Source organism: Chanodichthys erythropterus, chromosome 8 (genome assembly GCF_024489055.1).
Source record: "Chanodichthys erythropterus isolate Z2021 chromosome 8, ASM2448905v1, whole genome shotgun sequence".
Taxonomy (NCBI): Eukaryota; Metazoa; Chordata; class Actinopteri; order Cypriniformes; family Xenocyprididae; genus Chanodichthys; species Chanodichthys erythropterus.
In genome coordinates this window covers 6,072,699-6,096,263 of record NC_090228.1, presented here as the reverse complement: position 1 = coordinate 6,096,263, position 23,565 = coordinate 6,072,699, and the positions used below count along the sequence as shown (strand labels likewise).

Sequence of the window (23,565 nt, the reverse complement as noted above, 5' to 3'; positions counted from 1 at the left end):
TGGCTCTGTCCGCTCTTCAAGATTCAACCAATTAGCGCCAAGCACCGCCCACTGCCTGTTGATTGGCATTTGTGAAATGTCCTCTATTATTATGAAAAAAATCTTTGGGAAAATCGTGCTTTGGAAATACATGATTCGTCAAATAAGCGTCATTCGTAATTTATTCAGCATATTATTATGAAAAAAAGAACATTTTAGGCTATAAAAAATAGATATTTAAACAATAATAGTGTGTGAAAGAGGAAATAGTGAAATGTATTAAACAATAAATGTTTACATGAAATTTTACAATATAAATAGATACATTTATTTATTGATTTATTTAATTATTTATTTAACAATGCAATCACAAAAATAATCCAAAAGTTGATTAACAGGTGGTCAAATCCCATCTGTGTTATGTTTCTGTGTTGGCCTATTTATATTTGTCAAGCTGCCAAGAATGTATAAAACTACACCCTAAGAAAGCATAAAAGGAATGCAAACCGTATATGATAGATTTAGATTAGTTCTTTACTCTGAAGAGCCTGATAAAATGCATTCCCTCCATATAATGAAGTGCAGAGATAACTTTGATTCATGACGTTTATTTGTATTGCATTGTGAGTACACTTTTTTTGTAAGCGCATAGACTAGAAGCATTTTTTAAAAAGCGTATCATTTGCAAAATCAGCAGTGGGTAGATTTTAATAAACATATCAGTCAACAATTATTACTATTGAGCACTTTATAATGGTAAGATTTGTCTCAAAGTAACTTAAAGTGTTGAGAGATTTATTTCACTTCAAGGCTGAAAGTCAGAGTTCCTGCGCTCAGAGAGTAGATAGGATTGGACACTCCATTTTGCAGTGTTTGGTAAAAACTGCCCAAGAGGTCATCATATACCTGATCTCTGTCCCACTTCAGTTTGTCGCTGGCTTTGCAGTTTGGGAAGTTGAACTCTGCAGACCAGCTAGGATAAGCGTTATCTATGAGGTGTTCTGTCTGCCCCGCAAAAGTCAGCACAGCAGCGTCCTGTGGACCACACCAGACCTTGACGTATGGATCGGGGTTTCCAAAAGGGTCACCGGTGAGGCCTCTGCCATACAGTGAAGACACCCGAACAGCAGCACTGGCAAAGTCCAGCTGAGACGCCAGCACGGCCAGAGACATCAGCTGAAGATCATGAAAGACTGCCATGGCTTTTAGAAGAAAAAAAATAAAAAAATTACAATGAAGATTTAATACACACAAATATTGAAATGTGAACACAGTCCATGTGTTAAAATAGAAGTTTAATCCCTGCTAACAGGGAACATTCTCAAAAATATTAACAAGCTTTAACATCAAGTAATGTTAATAAAATGTTTGTTCAAAGTTCTCAAAATGTTAGCATAAATCGTTCATGGAACGTTTACTTTCTTTCTTTTATTTTCCTGGAAACATTTTAGTTTTTTTAAAATGTTACTATAGTAATTATACAAGTATGTCTTGTTTCAGAATGTTTGGAGAACATTCAAAAGTTACGTTCCTACATTTGCAAATTAATAAAATGGTATTTTCCCTGAATGTTCACATTAGAAAAAACATTTTTGTCATGACATACATTTTACTGCGTTTATGCCATTATTTCATTTTTGTTTTTGTGCTTTAGGTCTTTATCTGATAAGACAGAAGCAGTAATTTGCTAAAAGAGCAAATTTAGCAAGTATAGAGGTCAAGAAACTTGATCAGATTTAGTAGTAAGAGAGACATTTCAAGGTAGTATTCTAAAAAAAATGAAATCATTCTTATTTTGTAAAGAAACTAGGAAAACTTTACCTCGTCCAAGTTGAAAGGGAATCTGGATGTTTCAGAGGAGTGTCTAAAGATCTGATTTCTTGACTTCTCAGCTTCTCTGTTCACACATTCGGTCCAGGTCTGGTTAAATAGACCTGGTTAAATAGACACTTGATTCATGAGGAGTCATTTTAAAAAGAATTATAAATGAATAACTATTTTTGATATTTTTCAAATATATAGTTTATATATTTTTTACACATTCAGTGTATGTTTTGGTGGTCTTAGTTTTCTAAGGGCCCATTAACACGACTTGGAAAACTTAAAAACGGTTCATTTACACATCAACGGCGTTTTGCGGCCCTGAAAACGCAAACTTTTGAAAACGGGTTTCAGATAGAGTGAAGAGTATGAATGTTTGGCATGCTGTCCGAAAGGAGGGCACCGAGCTCGGAATTTGGCCAGAACCCGGAATACTCTCACATGTCCCTGAATGGGATAGGAACAATTTTTTGTGTTTGGGTGTGTATATAAATTAAAATGAAAATGTTCGGTCAGGTCTGATTTCTGCTACATCCTGGGTCAATGACATATAAAAGTGCCCTTATAAAGAACAGAAAAAAGAGGCTGAGGCTGTCTACAATCTTTGACTTTTAAGCGGTTAATGAACACTGGGTAACACTTTGCAATAAGGTCTCATTTGTTAACATTAAAGGTGCCCAAGAATGCTTTTTAACAAGATGTAATATAAGTCTAAGGTGTCTCCTGAATTTTTGAACTGCCTATTTTGGGGCATCATTAACTATACACTGATTTTGGCAGCGCGCCGCCCCTTTAATTCGCTTGCTCCCTGCCACACGAGATCTCGACTATATTACAGTGCATTTACAAAGTTCACACAGCTAATATAACCCTCAAATTGATCTTTACAAGATGTTCGTCATGCATGCTGTATGTATGCTTCAAATTATGTGAGTAAAGTATTTATTTTGATGGTTACATTTGATTCTGAATGAGTTTGATAGTAATCCGTGGCTAACGGCTAATGCTACACTGTTGGAGAGATTTATAAAGAATGAAGTTGTGTTTATGAATTATACAGACTGCAAGTGTTTAAAAATGAAAATAGCGACGATTCTCTTGTCTCCGTGAATACAGTAAGAAATGATGGTAACTTTAACCACATTTAACAGTACATTAGCAACATGCTAATGAAACATTTAGAAAGACAATTTACAAATATCACTAAAAATATCATGATATCATGGATCATGTCAGTTCCCATTCAGTCGGTCACGTTCGACGTACGTCGGACAGACCGACGAATAGGAATCTCGCTAGAGAGGCCAATCTACTTCGAGTGTAACTAAACGAGCCAATGCACATTGGCATGCAATCATATGCATCAGCTGCTCGCCTCGCAGCGCGGGTATATAATGAGCAGCAGGTGCGTTGCATCTTCAGCTTTTCGCTTCGGAGCCAAACCTTCTATGAAGACAGCTACTGAAAGCGAGTGTGGTGAACGAGTCTCTCTTCAAGACGTCTCTTTGTTGCGAGGTGCAGGCGGACAGCGCAGCAGCGGGGCCGATTCTCCTTTTGTTTTTGTTTTTGCCTTTAATTTGATTGAGCAAGCTGTAATCAGCGTGAAGGCCGTTCTCACGGCTGGTGAAACGGTGCGCCTAGAGCGCTAAAAAGCTGTTGTTACAGCTGGTAAGAGGAGCGCCTTCAAGGAGAGTGCACACGACAGGCTGCACATTCCCTGTCTGTGCTGCAGCGGCTATTCCCCTGCGTGCTTCAGCACCTAAAAGAGTCAGTCCTTGAAAGAGCTAACACGAGTAGTTCGCGTCTTTTTAAAGATGTCGTTCTACTTGTGTGTTTCTGGATGCGGTCGTTACCTGGCGCCTCGGGATGGTCACCAGCGCTGTATCGCGTGCTTGGGCTTAAGGCACGCTGAGGCAGCGTTTGTGGATGAGTCATGTACCCATTGTGGGAAGATGACCATCGCGGAGTTGCGGTCGAGACTCCACTTTCTGCAAAGGGGTGGAGTCCCGGTCCCGACGCCTCGCTCCAATCCTCCTCAGAGGGTTGCTGCGAGCGGCGGGGCTGGTGACTTGAGGATAACGGTGAGCGCGCTTCCTTCGGGGAACCAACCCCCTAGGAACCCTCCCCCCTTGTGCGCTCCGCAGCCAGTAGAGCTGCCCTCGGAACGTGGTGGACCACCCCAGAGGTGTGTACCATCCGTTTCCTTCGGAGCTCCCCCAGACGACCGGATGTCGATCGCTGCATCGGAGGGTGAGCCTGATACTTCTGGGGAGGATGAGTCGGCGCAGTTGCCTCCTTCGGGGGTGACAACTGTGCCCGACACGGACCCGGAAATGATGGCTATGCTTTCCCGGGCCGCCAACAGGGTCGGGCTCGTGTGGAATCCTCCACCGTGTCCCGAACCCTCGAGGTTGGATGACTGGTATCTCGGGGTGGCCAGGGCTGGTTCTCAGCCCCCCCCCCCAGTACCCTTCTTCCCGGAGGTGCATGAAGAGCTCACGGGCACGTGGACGGCACCTTTTACTGCCCGAAACCGTGTCGGTGGGTCCTCCTCCCTCACCACCCTTGATGGCGGGGCAGCGAAGGGTTACACGCGCATACCCCCTGTGGAACGGGCCGTTGCTATGCAACTGTGCCCTAACTCCACCTGGCGGGGGGAGCCGTCTCTCCCTTCCCGGGCCTGTAAGTACTCGTCGGATCTTACCGGCAGGGCTTATCAGGCCTGTGGGGAAGCTGCCTCTGCCTTACACGCTATGGCGTTGTTGCAGGTCCATCAGGCCAAGGCACTGAGGGACCTGCACGAGGGTGGTCATGATCCACAAGTTCTCCAGGAACTTCGTGCCGCGACGGACCTCGCGCTTCGAGCGACGAAGGTTACGGCGCGGTCAGTGGGTCGTGCGATGTCCACTATGGTGGTCCAGGAACGCCATCTCTGGCTGTGTCTTGCGGACATGAGGGATACCGACAAAGTCAGGTTTCTTAATTCCCCCGTGTCCCAGACCGGCCTCTTCGGCGACGCGGTCGAGAACTTTGCCCAACAGTTCTCGGCTGTACAAAAGCAGTCAGAGGCGATCAGTCACATCCTGCCGAGGCGGTCAGCTGCTGCACCTCCACCGCCGGCGGCACCTCAGACTGCCCGTCGCCGAGGGCGCCCCCCTGCAGCCGCCCCCGCTCCGACGCCCCAGCAGCAGCAGCCTCCATCCAAGCGGCGTCGTGGAGCCGGTCGCGGGCGGGGTGCCCAGCCCGTCCAGCCACCCCCTAAGAAGAAGGGTGGCAAGGCCAAGTCCAAGCGGCCCTAGGACGGGCGACCCGGAGATGGACGGGACTGCTCTTCAGGAGGTGGTGACCGCACCGCTCCTTCCCCCGGAGGAGGGCCGGGTGGAGAATCTTTTGTTTCCCCTTTTTGTTCCGCCGCTGGCTCAACGGCCAGCGGTACCCAAATTTTCAATAAAAGAGCAGTTTCCTCTATCTCCGGGTCCGAAGAGGGCTCGGAGAGCAGTGGGAGGGCTAGAACCTCACCACTCTCATCCACCTCTTCTGTCGCCAGCGGACAGCAGCGAGCAGCAGGTAGGCAAAACCTCGACTGCTCCCTCTGTCCACCCGTGGAAGCAGGTAAGTGTTGCACAGCACACTGTGACCCCGCTTCGGGCCGCCTCACACAGAGAGCCTCCCGGGCCGCGTCCCTGCGTTCCACCTCGCTGCCCCGCGGCGGGTACGCCGGTGGTCCCCTTGGTGCCGCTTGCGCGGTCTCTGAGAGCCTGGCTAGAGCTCCCCAGTCCGTCTCGCTGGCTCCTTCGGACCATCAGGCTCGGCTATGCGATTCAGTTCGCCCGGCGCCCCCAAGTTCAGGGGCATCCTCTTCACTACAGTGAAAGATGCCGATGCCCCTGTTCTGCGTGCGGAGATCGCAGTCCTACTGGCGAAGGACGCGATAGAGCCGGTCCCTCCAGCCGATTTGAGGTCGGGGTTCTACAGCCCCTACTTCATTGTACCCAAGAAAAGCGGCGGGTTACGACCGATCTTGGACCTGCGAGTTTTGAATCGGAGCCTTCACAAGCTACCGTTCAAAATGCTCACGCAGAAACGCATTTTCGAGTGCATCCGTCCCCGAGATTGGTTTGCAGCGATCGACCTGAAGGACGCGTACTTCCATGTTTCGATTCTTCCGCGACACAGGCCATTCCTGAGATTCGCGTTCGAAGGTCGAGCATATCAGTACAGAGTCCTACCCTTCGGGCTGGCCCTGTCTCCCCGCGTCTTCACGAAAGTCGTGGAGGGAGCCCTTGTTCCCATGAGAGAACAGGGTGTTCGCATTCTCAACTATCTAGACGACTGGCTTATCCTAGCACAGTCTCGGGATCAGTTGTGCGAACACAGGGATTTGGTGCTCAGTCACCTCAGCCAGTTGGGGCTTCGGGTCAACTGGGAAAAGAGCAAACTCGCCCCAGTGCAGAGGATCTCTTTTCTCGGTATGGAGTTGGATTCGGTCGAACAGATAGCACGCCTCACAGAGGAACGTGCTCGGTCGGTGTTGAACTGCCTGAATACGTTCAATGGCAGGACAGCGGTCCCACTGAAGTTCTTTCAGAGGCTCCTGGGGCATATGGCGGCTGCAGCGGCTGTAACACCGCTCGGTCTGCTTCATATGAGACCGCTTCAGCACTGGCTTCACGGCCGAGTCCCGAGATGGGCGTGGCAACGCGGCACGTTCCGGGTGCCAATCACTCAGGAGTGCCGCCGAACCTTCAGTCCGTGGTCGGACCCTTTGTTTCTTCGGGCAGGAGTGCCCCTAGAACAAGTGTCCCGGCATGCTGTGGTTTTCACAGATGCTTCTGCCACCGGCTGGGGTGCCACGTACAACGGGCATGCAGTCTCAGGGGTTTGGACGGGACCCCATCTGCATTGGCACATCAATTGCCTCGAGTTGCTGGCAGTACGCCTTGCGCTGAGCCGCCTCAAAGGCCTGCTTCGCGACAAGCATGTACTGGTCCGTACGGACAACACTGCGACCGTTGCGTACATCAACCGCCAAGGTGGTCTACGCTCCCGTCGCATGTCGCAACTCGCCCGCCATCTCCTCCTGTGGAGTCGGAAGCATCTGAGGTCGCTTCGCGCCATTCATGTCCCCGGTGTGCTCAACCGTGTGGCCGACGAGCTATCACGAGCTGCGCTGCCCGGAGAGTGGCGACTCCACCCCCAGGTGGTTCAGCTGATCTGGAGAGAGTTCGGAGAGGCTCAGGTAGACCTGTTTGCCTCACCAGAAACCTCCCACTGCCAGTTGTTTTACTCTCTGACCGAGGGAACACTCGGGACAGACGCACTGGCTCACAGCTGGCCCCGGGGCCTGCGCAAATATGCGTTTCCCCCAGTGAGCCTACTTGCACAGACCCTGTGCAAAGTCAGGGAGGACGAGGAGCAGGTCTTGTTTGTTGCGCCTTACTGGCCCAACCGGACCTGGTTCCCAGAACTCTCACTCCTCGCGACAGCCCCTCCCTGGCCCATCCCTCTGAGGAAGGACCTCCTCTCTCAGAGACGGGGCACTCTTTGGCACCCGCGTCCAGACCTCTGGAAACTCCATGTCTGGTCCCTGGACGGGACGCGGAGGTTCTAGGTGACTTACCCCCGAGGTACTTAACACCATCACTTCGGCACGTGCACTGTCTACGAGACGTGCTTACGCCTCGAAGTGGAACCTGTTCGTCGAGTGGTGCTCTTCTCGCCGAGAAGACCCCCGAAGATGCTCGATCGGTGTCGTGCTTTCCTTCTTGCAGCAAGGGTTGGAGCGTAGGCTGTCCCCCTCCACCCTCAAAGTCCATTCTGCTGCTATCTCCGCTTACCACGACCACATAGATGGCAAATCTGTTGGTCAGCACGACCTGGTCGTCAGGTTCCTTAGGGGGCGAGACGGTTAAATCCTCCTCGTCCCCCTCCATACCCTCTTGGGACCTTACTCTGGTGCTCAGAGCACTCCAGATTGCTCCCTTTGAGCCTTTGCTGTCAGCAGACTTAAAGATTCTCTCTATGAAAACTTTGCTGCTGGTGGCATTGGCCTCCATCAAGAGGGTAGGGGACCTGCAGTCATTTTCGGTCGACGAATCGTGCCTAGAGTTCGGGCCGGGTGACAGCCACGTGGTACTGAGACCCCGGCCTGGCTATGTGCCCAAGGTTCCTACCACTCCCTTCAGGGATCAGGTGGTGAGCCTGCAAGCGCTGCCCTCGGAGGAGGCAGACCCAGCCCTGGCTTTGCTTTGTCCAGTTCGCGCCTTGCGACTGTACATAGACAGAACTCGAAGCTTCAGGACCTCAGACCAGCTCTTCGTCTGTTACGGAGGCCAGCAGAAGGGAAAGGCTGTCTCCAAGCAGAGGATGGCCCACTGGATAGTGGATGCCATCGCCCTGGCTTACCAAGCTCAGGGCGTGCCCTGCCCGCTCAGGTTGCATGCCCACTCCACGAGAGGTGTGGCATCCTCCTGGGCGCTGGCTCGTGGCGCCTCGCTAACAGACATTTGTAGAGCTGCGGGCTGGGCGACACCTAACACGTTCGCTAGATACTATAGCCTTCGTGTCGAGCCGGTCTCCTCCCGTGTTCTCGCCTCAGGTCAGAGGCACGGAGAGGCCCCGGCTTAGTGTCGGCTTGCTGCGCTACATGCGCATTCTATTCTCCAGAGAGTCCCTACGGGCAGACCCTGTTGAGTCCTCCGGTTACCCTTCGGCAGCCGACGTGGCGGAGCGTCTGGCGCCAGGCCTATACTCCGTTGTATCCTTGAGAACCGGATTTAGGCTGGGTTCCATATGTGTGACCCTACGGGGATCCCATATGGCTTTTTCCACGGCTGCTCCTAAACGAAGCCCGTGTCTTTCCCTCTGGGAGAACCCATCTCTCACCGAGTGGAGTCACCCCAGTTCTTCCATATGTTGTACAACCTACAAGGTTAGTCCATATGTACTTATCCATATAACTCCTTCGGGGAAGGATATGGCTTCCGCAGCGTTCCTTATCGCATGTAAGGCTACGCTTTCCCAGCGTTATCCAATTGTCGCACTGAGTGGGTTTTGGGAACAACAGTGATCGACCCTCTCTGCGTGAGCCTGGTCCCACCGTCCTTAGGCAAGGGGGTTCAGGTGGCTCACGACAGAGCGCTGGAAGAGGGCAGCCCCTGTGGCGCTTTGGTAGGGATTCCTATTCGTCGGTCTGTCCGACGTACGTCGAACGTGACCGACTGAATGGGAACGTCTCGGTTACATAGGTAACCCTCGTTCCCTGAAGGAGGGAACGGAGACGTATGTCCCGTCGCCACAGGCGTTGTCCTGCTGATGCTGCCGCCTGCTGGGTTCGGCTCCTCAGCGAAAACCTGAAGATGCAACGCACCTGCTGCTCATTATATACCCGCGCTGCGAGGCGAGCAGCTGATGCATATGATTGCATGCCAATGTGCATTGGCTCGTTTAGTTACACTCGAAGTAGATTGGCCTCTCTAGCGAGATTCCTATTCGTCGGTCTGTCCGACGTACGTCTCCGTTCCCTCCTTCAGGGAACGAGGGTTACCTATGTAACCGAGACGTTATTATTGCTCCATCTGCCATTTTTCGCTGTTGTTCTTGCTTGCTTACCTTGTCTGTGCACAGATCCAGACGTTAATATTGCCTTTCCTTGTGTAATGCCTTGAACATGAGCTGGCATATGCAAATATTGGGGTCATGCATATTAATGATCCCGACTGTTACGTAACAGTCGGTGTTATGTTGAGATCCGCGTGTTTTCCGGAAGTCTTTTAAACAAATGAGATTTATATAAGAAGGAGGAGGCAATGGGGTTTGAGACTCACTGTATGTCTTTTCCATGTACTGAACTCTTGTTATTTAACAATGCCAAGATAAATTCAATTTTTGATTCTAGGGAGCCTTTAATGTATTTACTAACATGAACTAACAATGAGCAATACATTTGTTTATCTTAATGTTAGTAATAAAAATACAGGTGTATTATTAGTGAGTAACACAATATTGTAATGCATTACTTCTAAAAGTAACTACTGGTTAAGGCCCTTTCACACCAAAAGTGAAATGAATAAGCCTCAGGCTGAAGGAAAAGCATATTTACACCTGTACAGTAGAGGGCGCAACTGTGCTGCCATTTTAAATCAAAGAAGAATAGGATACAGGAGAAGGAAGTTCAACACTCTTATTTCTAAATCTAATCTAAAGTCATTTTTTTTATTGGTATTGAACTAAATCATTGAAGGTCAGCAGGAAAAACATTCTGAGATTGTATTTATTCATTTTGAGGAACGCTGAATGTTTTTGTGCAAGTGAGATGAGTAAATGCATGTTCACATTTAGTCTTGAACTACCAAATAACCCTCATGTTCACACAACACCACTGCACTTTATTTCTCTCAGGAAGGAGAGCTGTCAGTCAATAAATGTGAAAACAAAGTAACTTGTGTCACTTATTTGAAAAAGTAACTTAGATATATTGTTGTAAAATGAAAAAGTAATCTGTTACTTTTTGTGTTACGAGAGTTTATCTGAAAAACTTGAAGTCTCATTTAGTGGATAATTATATTTTCATTATACTCTCAATGCCCTACAGCAGGGGTTCCCAAACACATTCCTGGAGCCTCCCTAAAACTGTATGTTTTCCATTTCTCCTTAATCAAACACACCTGATTCAGATCATCAGTTCATTAGTTGAGACTTACACATTTTATTGGATTTAATGGATGATACATATAAGCTTTGTGTTGGCAGACTAGATCTACTATGACCTATAAACCCCTTAGCAGATTTAGGCAGGTGGTTCTGGGGAAGCTGGTTCAGGGGGGCAAGGAAAATTCCCATGGCACCCTGCACTGAGTTGAGCCACTTTAGGACGGAAATAAATAGATTACATAGATAGAACAAAATCATCAACTGGTCAAAGCAGCCAGCTTTAGGAGAACCAATCAGCTGCTCGGAAGAGTTTCATGACTATGTATTTATCTTATGTCGTACAATTTAATGTCCACTACACTTTCTGTAGCATAAAAACTAGTGTAAAATACTCATGTTTACGAGTTATGTGGCGTGATGTGCCGTTTAATGGGGAATTGATCACTTGTGACAATCTGTGAGAATCTGGGCTATATGGTACCACCATGTAATGAAGAGCAAACATTTTAAAACTAGATTCAATGTGAACTGAGAAGCAGAGAGACAACCTTGATTTATGACTTTCATAAGTATTTTTTTGTTGTTGTTTGTAAAAGCATTTTTATTATAGAAGAAAAGTATGTAAGCAGTAAATTTTAATGAACATATATCAATGCAAAACATACACGTTATATTGCATATTGGGTAAGGTGTCATTTGTTAACATTAGTAAATGTATTAACTAAAATTAACTAACAAGGAGCAATACATTTGTCACTGTATTTATTAATCCTTGTAAATGTTAGTTAATAAAAATCCAGCTATTCATTGTTTGTTCATGATAGTTCACAGTGCATTAACTAATGTTAATATTTGATTTTAATAATTTATTAGAAAATGATGAAATTATTAACTAAGATTAATAAATGCTGTAGAAGTATTGTTCAATCTTAGTTCATGTTAACCTAACTAATGAAACCTTACTGTAAAGTGTTAGCACATATTGTTCAGCTTTATTCCCATCAGTGTAGTTCCAGTTGAGGTTTGTTTCAAAGCTGTTTGGAACAGATTTATTGTATCAACTCATACGTGTAATACAGAGTTCCTTTGCTCAGATGACAAGTAACGGCGAAAGTCCCAAATTCCACCTGTCTGTAACATGTGCCCAAATGATCATCAAAATTCAGGTCTTTGTCCCACACCTCCAACTTCAGGTTTTCATATGGATTGCAGTTTGCGAAGTTGAACACTGCAGACCATCTAGGATGATCAGTGTCCTTGTGATATTCAGTCTGTCCCCCAAAAGCAGAGCCACACCAGACCTTGACGTATGGATCGGGGGGGTTTCCAAAAGCATCACCGGTGAGGTCTCTGGCATGTAAGCCAAACACCCGAACCGCACTAGCAAAGTCCAGCTGAGACGCCAGCATCAGAACAAGCAGAGACATCAGCCGAAGATCATAAAAGACCGCCATGGCTGTCCGAAAGCATACAGGATCATTTATAGAGATGTATAACACAAATAATGAAATGTTAGCAGTGTTAAAAATGCCATACCTCACTTGTGTTAGATTCAGTATGAATGCTTCCTGATCCTCACCTCCTTTATAAAACTATGCAATCACAAAAATCTTCCAAAAGGTGATTAACAGGTGGTCAAATCCCATGTGTATGTGTTGTTTCTGCATTGACCTAGTTAAGCTGCCAAGAGTGTACAAATGTTATCTTCAGTAAGCATAGAAGCAGTGCATTACAGTAATGTAATTCTTAGTTACATTTAGCCACACTGTGCCAATGACATACAAGAGCGTCCATTATAAAGAATATCAATAATCTTTGAAATATCTAGCTTAAACGTGCCGAAATCTTAGATAATAACTATTTGTATTCATTTTGGTTTATTTGGTTCATTTAATTTGTCAGACAAAAGTATTTTACTTCCTTCAGCTTTTCATATATTAAAAAAACTGATTTGTTCATGTGTGTTTGTGACAGTCAGTAAGCACATGGGAAAAGGATATGGAACTGCAATGTTCAAATTTCATTGATTGCTGGCAAGGGCGTAGATTTGGTTTCAACATTGGGGGGGTTGAGTGTTGGTATGCTGCCATTTTTTTTTTTTTTTAAATTTAAAAAAAAATCTGTTTTATGTGTAGCGTTATTGGATAATTTATTTCTTCTCTATCTATCTATCTATCTATCTATCTATCTATCTATCTATCTATCTATCTATCTATCTATCTATCTATCTATCTATCTATCTATCTATCTATCTATCTATCCATCCATCTATCTATCTATCTATCCATCTATCCATCTATCTATCCATCTATCCATCTATCCATCTATCTATCCATCTATCCATCTATCTATCCATCTATCCATCTATCTATCCATCTATCTATCTATCTATCCATCTATCCATCTATCCATCTATCTATCCATCTATCTATCCATCTATCTATCCATCTATCTATCTATCCATCCATCTATCTATCCATCCATCTATCTATCCATCTATCTATCCATCTATCTATCCATCTATCTATCTATCCATCCATCTATCTATCCATCCATCTATCTATCCATCTATCTATCTATCTATCCATCCATCCATCCATCCATCCATCCATCCATCCATCCATCCATCCATCCATCCATCCATCCATCCATCTATCTATCTATCTATCTATCTATCTATCTATCTATCTATCTATCTATCTATCTATCTATCTATCTATCTATCATAACTTTATGGAATTTATGTATAACCATTCATCAAATTCTAACATAACAGTGTGATTCTAAAAAGAAATAAATTGTGTTATATATTGAAACCGCCAGTAGGTGGCAGCGATTCGACGTTTTAATGAGTGAGCTACTTAAATCGTTCATTCAGCCAATTCGTTCAAAAGTCAGATTAATTAAGGAAGAAAACAAACACCGATGTGAATACTTTTGTCACTGATAAGACACTATTGAAAAATGAAGTAACAAAATAGATAGCTGTTTTAGTAATTGGTTACAGTTACACTGATAGTTATGGCTAAATTGCAATGGATTAGCTAGCTAAAATATATGTGGAGTGTACTTAGCTATTACAATGTTTTCATACCTCCTTCTCAGTACATGCTTTATTCTTTTTAACGTCCCTCTTTGAACAGAAGTTTAATATAGTTGGCTGGGCAGCGGTTCTCTTCATTTTTGGTGCTACCCGCTCTCTTTCATTCAAACAGTAGAGCTCCACTCGCGTTGTGTCGTGAAAAAAACGTATTTCTCAAGCTAATGTGCGTCTCTTGCATCTCTTATACAGATAAATAACACTCAATACATCCTGAAATGGTAGGGTGTAGTGTTGTATAAAGTAGTGGCCCCCAACACTGTATATTTTGCATGTCTCCTTTGTCTGACACCCATTTCAGGTCTTGGAGTCTCTACTAATGAGCTGATGATCCGAATCAGGTGTGTTTGACTAAAGAGACATAAGCTGCATCTGGAAACTGGAAAATGCGGCCTTTGGAGAACACATTTCAAGGTTGGAAGGCATCAAGGCATGTTTTAGTTTTCACTAAAGCTCAGTTATTTTGCTGTAGATCATTAAACTGTTATGCTGTTTCAGAAGTCTGTCTGAAATCAGTTTCGTGAGGTGCCTTCATGCACAAACACTGCCTACATTGGGTTTTCGGATGATGTTTTTATTTGTTTTTTCCCCCATAATTTTATCCAAATCATTATTTGTCTAGTATGAACACATAATGATTGAAAATACAGTATGTACATTGTCTATATCAAAAAGTTGGTACCTTTACTGTAGCTCTTTATTTCATAAGCATGATTAAAAAGCGTGATTTGGGCACAGATATATTGACACATGTACACTAAAGAGAGTTGGTGCCATCTTGTGGTGCACTGTGTACATAATGTATTAGATAATAATAAAGTCGGAATTAGAGTATCATTTTGTCATCAAATGTGTCCCCCAATCTCAGCTACAGGCCCTAACAGTAATGCGCTTTTGGGGTTATTTTGGGGTAAGCAGCCCTGCAGTATGCAGCCTAATATAATCCTTGAAATGCAAAATAAAGGAGAAGTTTATTAAAAATGAAAATTCTGTCCTCATTTAATCAACCTGCATGTCTAAATCCATATGACTTGTTTCTGTCGAAGTTTCTTGTTTCTGTTTTTTTTGTATGGTTATTTGTGTTAATATGATGAAAGTGAATAAGGACTCTGCGTGGTCACACTCCAAAATGCTGGGGAAACATCACAATAGCCTAAAAGTATCATAAAAATGATATGACATATTCACTATATTCTAAGTCTGTTGTGCGTGTGTGTGTCGTTTTAGAGATTTTAATATTTGCAAAAAACACTAGAGAATAAAGAGCTGATTGTGAAGCTAGGTTGTGCCACACAATAAAAAAAGTCACATTTTTATGCTGTGCATGGCATAAACAGGCTTCCATAGTTCTTTGAACAGCCTGATAAACTCTATTCCAACCATGTAATGAAGTGAAAAACAGAAACAAACTTGATTTATGACTTTCATTAGTATTTTTAATAGTGAATAGCATTTCAGTAAAGAAGAAAAGTATGTCAGCAGCTGATTTTGATGATGAACATAAATCAATGCAAAACATGTTCAACTATTACTATCAGGCTACTCACAGTGGAGGTTTGTTTCAAAGCAGCTTTACACAATGCTGGTTTGGCAGATTTATTTTACCTCATAACTTAAAAAAAGTATTCCTTCATTTACACGACAAAAACCAGTGAAAGACCCATATTCCAGCTTTTTGAAACATGTGCCCAAGTGATCATCATAAATCAGGTCTTGGTCCCACACCTGCAATGTCAGGATGTCATTTGCTGTGCACCGTGGGAAGTTGAACTCTGCAGACCATGAGGGATCAGAGTTATCCGTCTTAAATTCCGTCCTCCCTCCAAAACTTGAGCCACACCAGACCTTGACGTATGGATCAGGGTAATTTCCAAAAGGATCACCGTCGAGGTCCGTGGCATGTAAGTTATACACTCGAACAGAAGTGCTGGCAACGTCCAGCTGAGACGCCAGCATCAGCACAACCAGACACATCAGCCGAAGATCATGAAAGACTGCCATGGCTGCGGTCAGAAAGAATACAGGTTCAATTATAAAGATGTAAAGCACAAACACTGGAATGCAAAAATAAGACTGGTGTCTTAAAATTGTCAAGAAGCTGAAGTGTGAATCAGTGTTAAAGATGCCTTACCTCACTTATATTTGATTCAGTATGAATGCCTCCTGATCTTCACCCTCTCTATGAACCCAGTACCATCGTCCAAAAGGTGATCAGGTGGTTAAACCTCATGCATATCTGTGTTGAAGTATTTACATTTGGTGTGTATAACAACTTATCCTATAAAGCTGCGCATTAAAATAATTTTACTAATTTAGAAATATATTATTTGTGTTTATGGTGGTTAATGTTTATACTATTTTCAACAAAAGTTCAAGTTACTGATGTGTCGTGGGGCAACCATCTATTTTAAATAAAACCATTAAACATTTAGAAATGTAAATGGCTTGTTAAAAAATAAATAAAAAAAAGTTTAATGATTTAGACATGTGAACATGTTTTCACTGAATGTTTCAACATCTTTGTTGACCTTGACCAAAAATAACATTTGATTATTGTGCAATTTACTTACCGTAAAGTACCGTGAAGTTAATCCAACTTAGGATTTCCCCTTCCCATCATGCTTTACACAATGCAGGATAGGGAGAATAAATAAAATGTTGAAATAAAATGTTACTTCATGCCATTTTTTTTTTCAAGATGATAAAATTTTTTTTGATTAATGTTCTTTTATGTTTATATTTGAAAGAGTTTCAGGTATGTTAGTGTTTTGGGGGGTTACCATTGTGGTGAAGTGTAGAGCCTGTGTTTGGGCTGAGGACCTGCCAACAACAATTAAAGTAGTTTTAATAATTAAATAAATAAATAAATAACACTTTAGGCATGCCATCCATCTTCTGTCTAATGCCGGAAAATAAAGTATTTACAGAGTAAAGGTTTTTTTAAGGCTGTTCTTGTTAGGTAACATTTGTAAAATTTGTTCTTGTATGCATTCACTAAATAAACTAATCAATTAAACTGGATTATTTGTTTTAATGTTTGTTTGCTATTAATTTTAGGGTAATTGAACTTAATAGTTTTGGACAAAATTAAGATTGTTAACCAGATTCTGGAAATGTATTCTGGAAATGTTGGGATGTTTTTTTCAACTTGAATAAAATGAAAACCAAATCACATGAACCAATATTTTGTTCACAATAAAACATAGATAACATAACAAATGTTTCAACTGAGAAATTTTACACTTTTATCCACTAAATGAGCTCATTTCAAATTTGATGTCGGCTACAGGTCTCAAAATAGTTGGGACGGGGGCATGTTTACCATGGTGTAGCATCTCCTCTTCTTTTCAAAACAGTTTGAAGACGTTATATAACAAAAAAATGTTATGCTTACATACAAAGTTAGGCTGAAACTGAAAGTATTAACCCTCAACTACTTTCACAGCCTTTGAATATGATATAGAGGCTGGATCATGTTTGTGCACCTTGTGTGGCTGTCTTACCTTTTTTATTAACATTTTTCACTATTTATGTTACCCTAATGGCGTTTTGTTTTTGTGTTTATGACCGTCTATATCCAGTACCTAATAAGCATGATAAAAAGTTTGATTTGGGTTATATTGATACGTGTTCGCTTAAGGGAGCTGGTGCCATCTTGTGGTGTATACTGTGTAAATAATGTAATAGATAATGATAATGTCATTGGAATTAGAGCAACATTTTGTCATCAGAATCTTTTTTTTTTCTCAGTTATAGGCTCTAATAATGTGCTTTTGGAGTTATTTTGGGGTGAAAAGATTATAAGGAGGGGGGGGGGGGGGTCACAATATATTTATCATAAAAAAGGATCCAATGCAACACATTCTCTACATGCTAAGTCTTATAAAGCAAATGAAAGATTTATGGGACAAATAGACGTGAGAGCTGTTGTGTTTGTGTCGTCGTTTGAAATTTTAATATTGCGAAACACTATTGATTGTGAAGCTGCTTTGCACCACAGAATAAAAAATGAAAAAGATCATTGTTGTCTCACAATTCTGACTTTTTGCTCAATTTTGACTTTATATCTTGCAATTCAGACTTTATATGAAATTTGATAGAAAAATACTTTTTTATACAGTGCATGGTATAAACAAGACAACAATTATTTATTACTTTTATTAGAATTTTTTTTTTAATAGTGAATAGCATATCAGTAAGAAGAAAAGTGTGTCAGCAGCTGATTTTGATGATGAACATAAATCAATGCAAAACATGTTCAACTATTACTATCAGGCTACTCACATTGTTTCAAAGCAGATTTACACAATGCTGGTTTGGAACAGATTTATTTTACCTCATACCTGTAAAACAGAGCTCCTGTGTTCAGATCACAAGTAATGGCAGAAGACTCTTTTACCACCTGTCTGATACATGTGCCCAAGTGATCATCAAAATTTAGGTCTTTGTCCCACACCTGCAATGACAGGGTTTCATTTTCTTTGCAATTTGGGAAGTTGAACTCTGCAGACCATGAAGGATTAGCTGTATCCCTGTGAAAATCTGTCATCCCTCCAAAACTTGAGCCACACCAGACCTTGACGTATGGATCAGGGTAGTTTCCAAAAGGATCACCAGTGAGGTATTTGGCATTTAAGCCAAACACTCGAACAGAAGTGCTGGCAACGTCCAGCTGAGACGCCAGCATCAGCACAACCAGACACATCAGCCGAAGATCATGAAAGACTGCCATGGCTGCGGTCAGAAAGAATACAGGTTCAATTATAAAGATGTAAAGCACAAACACTGGAATGCAAAAATAAGACTGGTGTCTTAAAATTGTCAAGAAGCTGAAGTGTGAATCAGTGTTAAAGATGCCTTACCTCATTTATATTTGATTCAGTATGAATGCCTCCTGATCTTCACCCTCTCTATGAACCCAGTACCATCGTCCAAAAGGTGATCAGGTGGTTAAACCTCATGCATATCTGTGTTGAAGTATTTACATTTGGTGTGTATAACAACTTATCCTATAAAGCTGCGCATTAAAATAATTTGACTAACTCTTAGAAATGTATTATTTGTATTTATGTTGGTTAAAGTTTATACTATTTTCGACAAAAGTTCAAGTTATTGATTTGTCAAGTCATGTGGGGCAACCATCTATTTAAAACATATTTAAACAATTTTCAAGGTAAACATTTAGAAATGTAAATGCTTTGTAAAAAATAAAAAAAATATATTATTTTAGGAGACTTTTTACATGTTGGTGCAACATGTTCAACATGTTCCAAGATCAACATCTTTGTTGATCCTGGAACAACATTCCAATCAGCCAATCAGATTTGAGGGAGAGGTTTAGGCGTTTATCCAGGGTTAGGTGCTTCTGCTTCAGTGTTATTCACCAATCATATCCCTCTGATTTTATGGTTTAAGTTAAGTTATGGAAAGGGTTATGGACAAAATGTTTGTTACAGGATCAATAAAATATGATGATCCGGGAACATGTCTTACTTTCAAAATAACAGTGACCGAGTTGGACCACACATGACTTGACGGACAAAAGCATTTCAAATAAACAGTGAAGTTTTGTTAAAATAGTTTTTCACCATTTGGGCTTGTGACGATCTCAAATCACATTGCAAAAGGATATGGAACTGCAATGGCCTCAATTCATTGATTGTTGGTCCGACTCAGAATCCAACATGCCACCAATATGAAGAAGGGTCAAGACACAGTGCATTTACACATTTGGAAGGACAGGGCAGAGTGCATGGGCACACATGGAGGGACAGAGTGCGTGTCATTCACCTTCATTAAATAGGTTCAGGGCCGGATGAAGATTTATTACCCCCTCCCATCACCTAAGCAATTCAACTCAACTCGAGTAAAACAACTCATCATTCTCTTTCTACATGAGATGCAGATTATGTATGAACAAATAATTGGACATATATTAAAGCTGGGCACAAATAACACTCTAAAATGGACCACAGATAACACAGATTGCAGTAGCTCATGAGAGACATAATAAAGTAGCTGAAATTAAATGCACTTGTGTATCAAAAGTAAATTTCATCAGCTCTATTGCTCTAAACTGCATGCTAACTAATCCAGGATCCAGTGTGAATTGAGAAGCAGAGGCAAGCTTGATTTATTTAAATGACTTTTATTAAGTTTACAAATAAGGTAACAAACGCTTTTTTATTGGAGCGCAAAGCGCAGTTTTATATGAAGCTTGAACATCCTATACTTAGTGCAAAACAGACAGTTAAACATTGCAGATGATTCCCTACTTGTTTTTGTTTGGTTTTCATTTTAAGGAATTCTTTTAACATTTTGTACAATGTTAAATATCATACGGAGAAAAAAACACAAAACAAAACACTGAATGAAGTCGCCAGAAGAAAATCTAGAGACTCAAAAGACAGCAAAACAAGCGGATCAGATAGTAGTAAAAAAAACTAAATAACTTAATGACAGGTCAGTAGCATTAAGTAAACATTGTTCTGTTGTATTTCTTTCCACAGGAGAGCGACTAGAAAGAGGGTTTCATTCAATAAGATACTTTTTGAGTGAGATTGTGTGCATTTTTTTCTGTGTAACTGAAGTATCATGCAAAAACAAAAAAATTATAAATCACAATGTGTATCGATACTGAATGGCTCGTTCGAACATCAGCACGCTACAAACACCATTTTTTCAAAGTAAAGTGAAGGATAAAGAAAAAAGAGGTTTTTGTATTTTTCAAGGTGCTGTTATCATTAACATCAGAGGTCAAGAGGTGAATCTCATTTAAATGTCCTGCACTGCAGTTACATTAGCGCCCTCTACAGTCAAACAGGATCAGGACCTGTTTCTTAAAGCGAGAGCAAATTAACACTTGTGTTGTATCTGGAACAGGGACATGGCACTCAGAAAGTAGTATTACACAGATTTCATTAGTCTGAACACTGGGCAGGTTGAACCTCTTTGTTAAAGACCTTTTGATGTGTTCACAGTTTGAACGAACCGAACGACGTCAAGTGGGTAAAAACGAGCTGTCTACAGGTAAAGCGTTGTGTACAAAGCAAAAGGTAACACGATTGCATTTTAAATATAGTGAGCCAGTTGAGAATCTATACTGTACATTTGACCTAAAGTGAAGTGCCACACGTTTCACACAAAGCACACTACGCAGTATGTAACCAGTTGTAATCTAAGTCCTTTCAGTAGTTAAGGTGACGAGAGCATCTCCGCTATTTTTTGTACCCCAAATAAAATGCTCTAAGGATCTGTACATTGTACATCTGTTCTCTTTTCATCTGCACAGTCGAATGTGCTAAACGTGATGCTAAAAAGTAGTCTGACGTTGCAGGTCTAACGCAGTTGATAGTATTTAGAACAAACCAAAGCATTTACAAGAGTGATTTGACCGACTGCTACAAAGAGGGAGAGAGATCCCCTAAAGAAGCTACTGATCTGCCATAAAACTGAAGGCCGTTGCCAGTACAGCGAGAACTTATATGGGCAGTGCGAGTTAAAAGTAGAGGATTGATGAGAAATCAGCGAGAATTAGGCTACTCTTCAACAGTGCTGTTTTGGCAGAGCATTGCGCTCGTGTGTCGGTGAGGGTTGCTGTCTTTTTTAACCTCTCTGGTCCTTTTCTTGCTTGTGAAGTTACACTTGCTGTCACATCTGTTGCTAAATGAGTAAAGGTGATGATACACAGGGCAACTTTTTGAGCAATGTTGCCGGGCGATGATGCTTGGGCTCTTTCCCATTGAAAACGGGAAACAAATTTCTATCTGGATACATTAGATCAACATTTTTTTCCCCATTCTTAATGGAAGAGTGCCCAAGCGTCATCATCTCAGCGACACTGCCCGGCAACACTGCTCAAAAAGTTGCCCCGTGTATCATCACCTTAATAAAACATGCCTCTCTACACACACCGGAGAGGGTTTGACACTGGATGGTGTCAAAACCAATTAAGCAGTGCTTCAAAAACATCTAAGCTATTGGAGGTTCTGAAATACTTACAACATACTGTCCCATGCGTACTAACTTTCCTCATCCTGCGTTTCTATCTGAGCCGAACCCTCACCTTCACAAGAACCGCTCATGCCGTTTAAGAATCCATCTGGAAAACAAAGACACTGTGGTTGTCGAAAGCAGTGTTTAAATGGAAGGGTGCACTGATGATAGGCACACTTGCGCTTGCATACTAAGCTAGACCGATCAAAGTATCTAAAACTCAACCCTCAAGTACTTTCACAGCCTTTGAATGTGATATAATGGCTGGATCATGTGTTTGTGCACCTTATATATGAAGCTTTTTGCAACTCTGCCTAAAGGCTAGGACTGTGCCATCAAATGGTTTCAGTCGTAGCCAGTTCAAAACGGCACCCAAAACGACACCTCGATCCCGCAATATATTAATATTCACCCTCTGTTAAGTCAAAAAGACCAGCACTCCAAACCAAGAGCACGCTTGAGACTCTCCACTGCCTTATATATCAAACCGCGAAGCAAAAAAAAAGAAAAAAAAAAAAGAATAATGCAAGGCACTAGAATTTTCAGAAAGCTCATTGGGCATAGGGAAAGAAGGAAAGATTTGTTTCTTCAAGTACATTAATTGAATCCATTTTACATTCACATTTATCTAATAATATAAAGAAAGTAGAAAGGGGAAAAGGGTTAAAGTGTCTCCAATAAGATGTGAATAATGAAATAGCTAGCCTTACATCTCATGAACGCTAATATCCAAAACCCTCGAAAATTTCATGTTTTTTTTTTTTTTTGTCTACTTTTCTTTTTAGCTAATGTTGTCCAACAACATTTATAATAATCACAGTGTTTCAACATCAAAAACTGATGAGTAAATACAGGTCCATACAGAACACGAATTCTTATTTGAATGTCTCGATCAAACTATCGTAAGAAGCCCCTAATGCTGCCATGATTAGAAAAGCTGTTACATTAGTCATAGATTTAAAGCTTCACGGGCCTCCAAGGCAGTCGATGTGACGACACAGTCCTGCGACCCCAAGTTTCGTATCCAAACCCCAATCCTACCGATTGTATCCACTATATTACACGTCACCTTGTGGTGTGGCCCAATGAGAGAACCGGAAAAGGACTGTAAGCATGTGAATGTGCTGCAAAGCATGCTGGGAGCTGTAGGAGCTTGGTAGTACAAACCTTAGGGGCAGATGAAAGGCCTCTGAACATGTGACAAAACAAAAAAATGTCCCTAACATTCTGCTACACAAGGCCGGCTTGAAGGGCATAGGGGGAAAAAACAACCAACCAACCAACCAACCAACCAACCAAGCAAATGGAATCAAAACCCTCATAACCCAATTTAAAAACAAAGGAAATCTGTACATGGATCTTTTTTTTATTTATCTAATGAAGGCCACTTCCTGTGTTTTAAAATGGGCTTTTTCTACCGTTGTAATTATTGCATTATTCCATGGCATTGCAGCAGAGGGTTTAGGGCAAGAGGGGAACAAGGACACTAGGTTTGTCTCTTTGCCGCTCACCATCACCCACCCGACCTCTGATTGGTGATATGCTTGATGAATCTATCAAGAGGATATACAGATGGATGGATTCTGGGACGGGTGGAGGTGGCATTCGTTCCATCTTAGGTCAGCAAACCTCTAAACACAAGTCAAGCCCCTTAAATGTTTGGGGCTGGGTGATGAAGGATGCACACACCTTAACAATAAAAATGGTCACACCTTCTTTGGCCACGTAACATTGTACTCAAAGTGTCCATTGTTTTATTTTCATCTTTTCTTATCCCTTGCGTCGTTGTGCATCATCCCTGTGGCGTATCTGTGAGCATGCAGGACGATTCTGGCATCTATCCCTCTCGGAAACTCTAGTGACAGAATCTCTGCAATGCAATCAAATACATGCTTAAGTCCAACCCCTTGCCTCTGACTGCCCCCACCCCCAACTTGAGAGTTATTTAGGCCTGGCGCGGCTAGGCCCTGCCCTACGTTGTCTTCAGGTTGGGTCCACCCGGGTGGCTCACTGACTTT

At 42.4% G+C, this 23,565-nt stretch overlaps 2 protein-coding genes and 1 long non-coding RNA gene across 8 annotated transcripts in view; all 3 read right to left on the bottom strand.

Moving 5' to 3' along the window:
• Positions 1-11,043: 11,043 nt before the first annotated feature.
• Positions 11,044-12,037, bottom strand: LOC137023815 (perforin-1-like). The gene is made up of 2 exons (XM_067390903.1): positions 11,989-12,037; positions 11,044-11,908 (listed from the first exon to the last, which is right to left on the bottom strand). Exon 2 carries the CDS (start codon positions 11,904-11,906, stop codon positions 11,502-11,504), a length of 405 nt encoding a protein of 134 aa, XP_067247004.1. The 5' UTR covers positions 11,907-11,908; positions 11,989-12,037; the 3' UTR covers positions 11,044-11,501.
• A 3,506-nt stretch (positions 12,038-15,543) lies between these two features.
• Positions 15,544-16,177, bottom strand: LOC137023814 (uncharacterized). Its single transcript, XR_010895585.1, has 3 exons — positions 16,123-16,177; positions 15,689-15,788; positions 15,544-15,555 (listed from the first exon to the last, which is right to left on the bottom strand). It is a non-coding gene; the product is annotated as an uncharacterized lncRNA (long non-coding RNA).
• Positions 16,178-19,678: 3,501 nt separating this feature from the next.
• Positions 19,679-23,565, bottom strand: part of wnk1b (WNK lysine deficient protein kinase 1b) — an 85,334-nt gene continuing 81,447 nt past the window's right edge. For 5 of the 6 annotated variants that reach the window (XM_067391601.1, XM_067391607.1, XM_067391604.1 and 2 more), the window contains one exon: positions 19,680-23,565. This exon is cut by the window's right edge and continues 299 nt beyond it. In XM_067391601.1, coding sequence (XP_067247702.1) covers positions 23,520-23,565 — 46 coding nt within the window. In that variant the 3' untranslated portion in view covers positions 19,680-23,519. The other variant, XM_067391609.1, reaches the window with a different exon arrangement.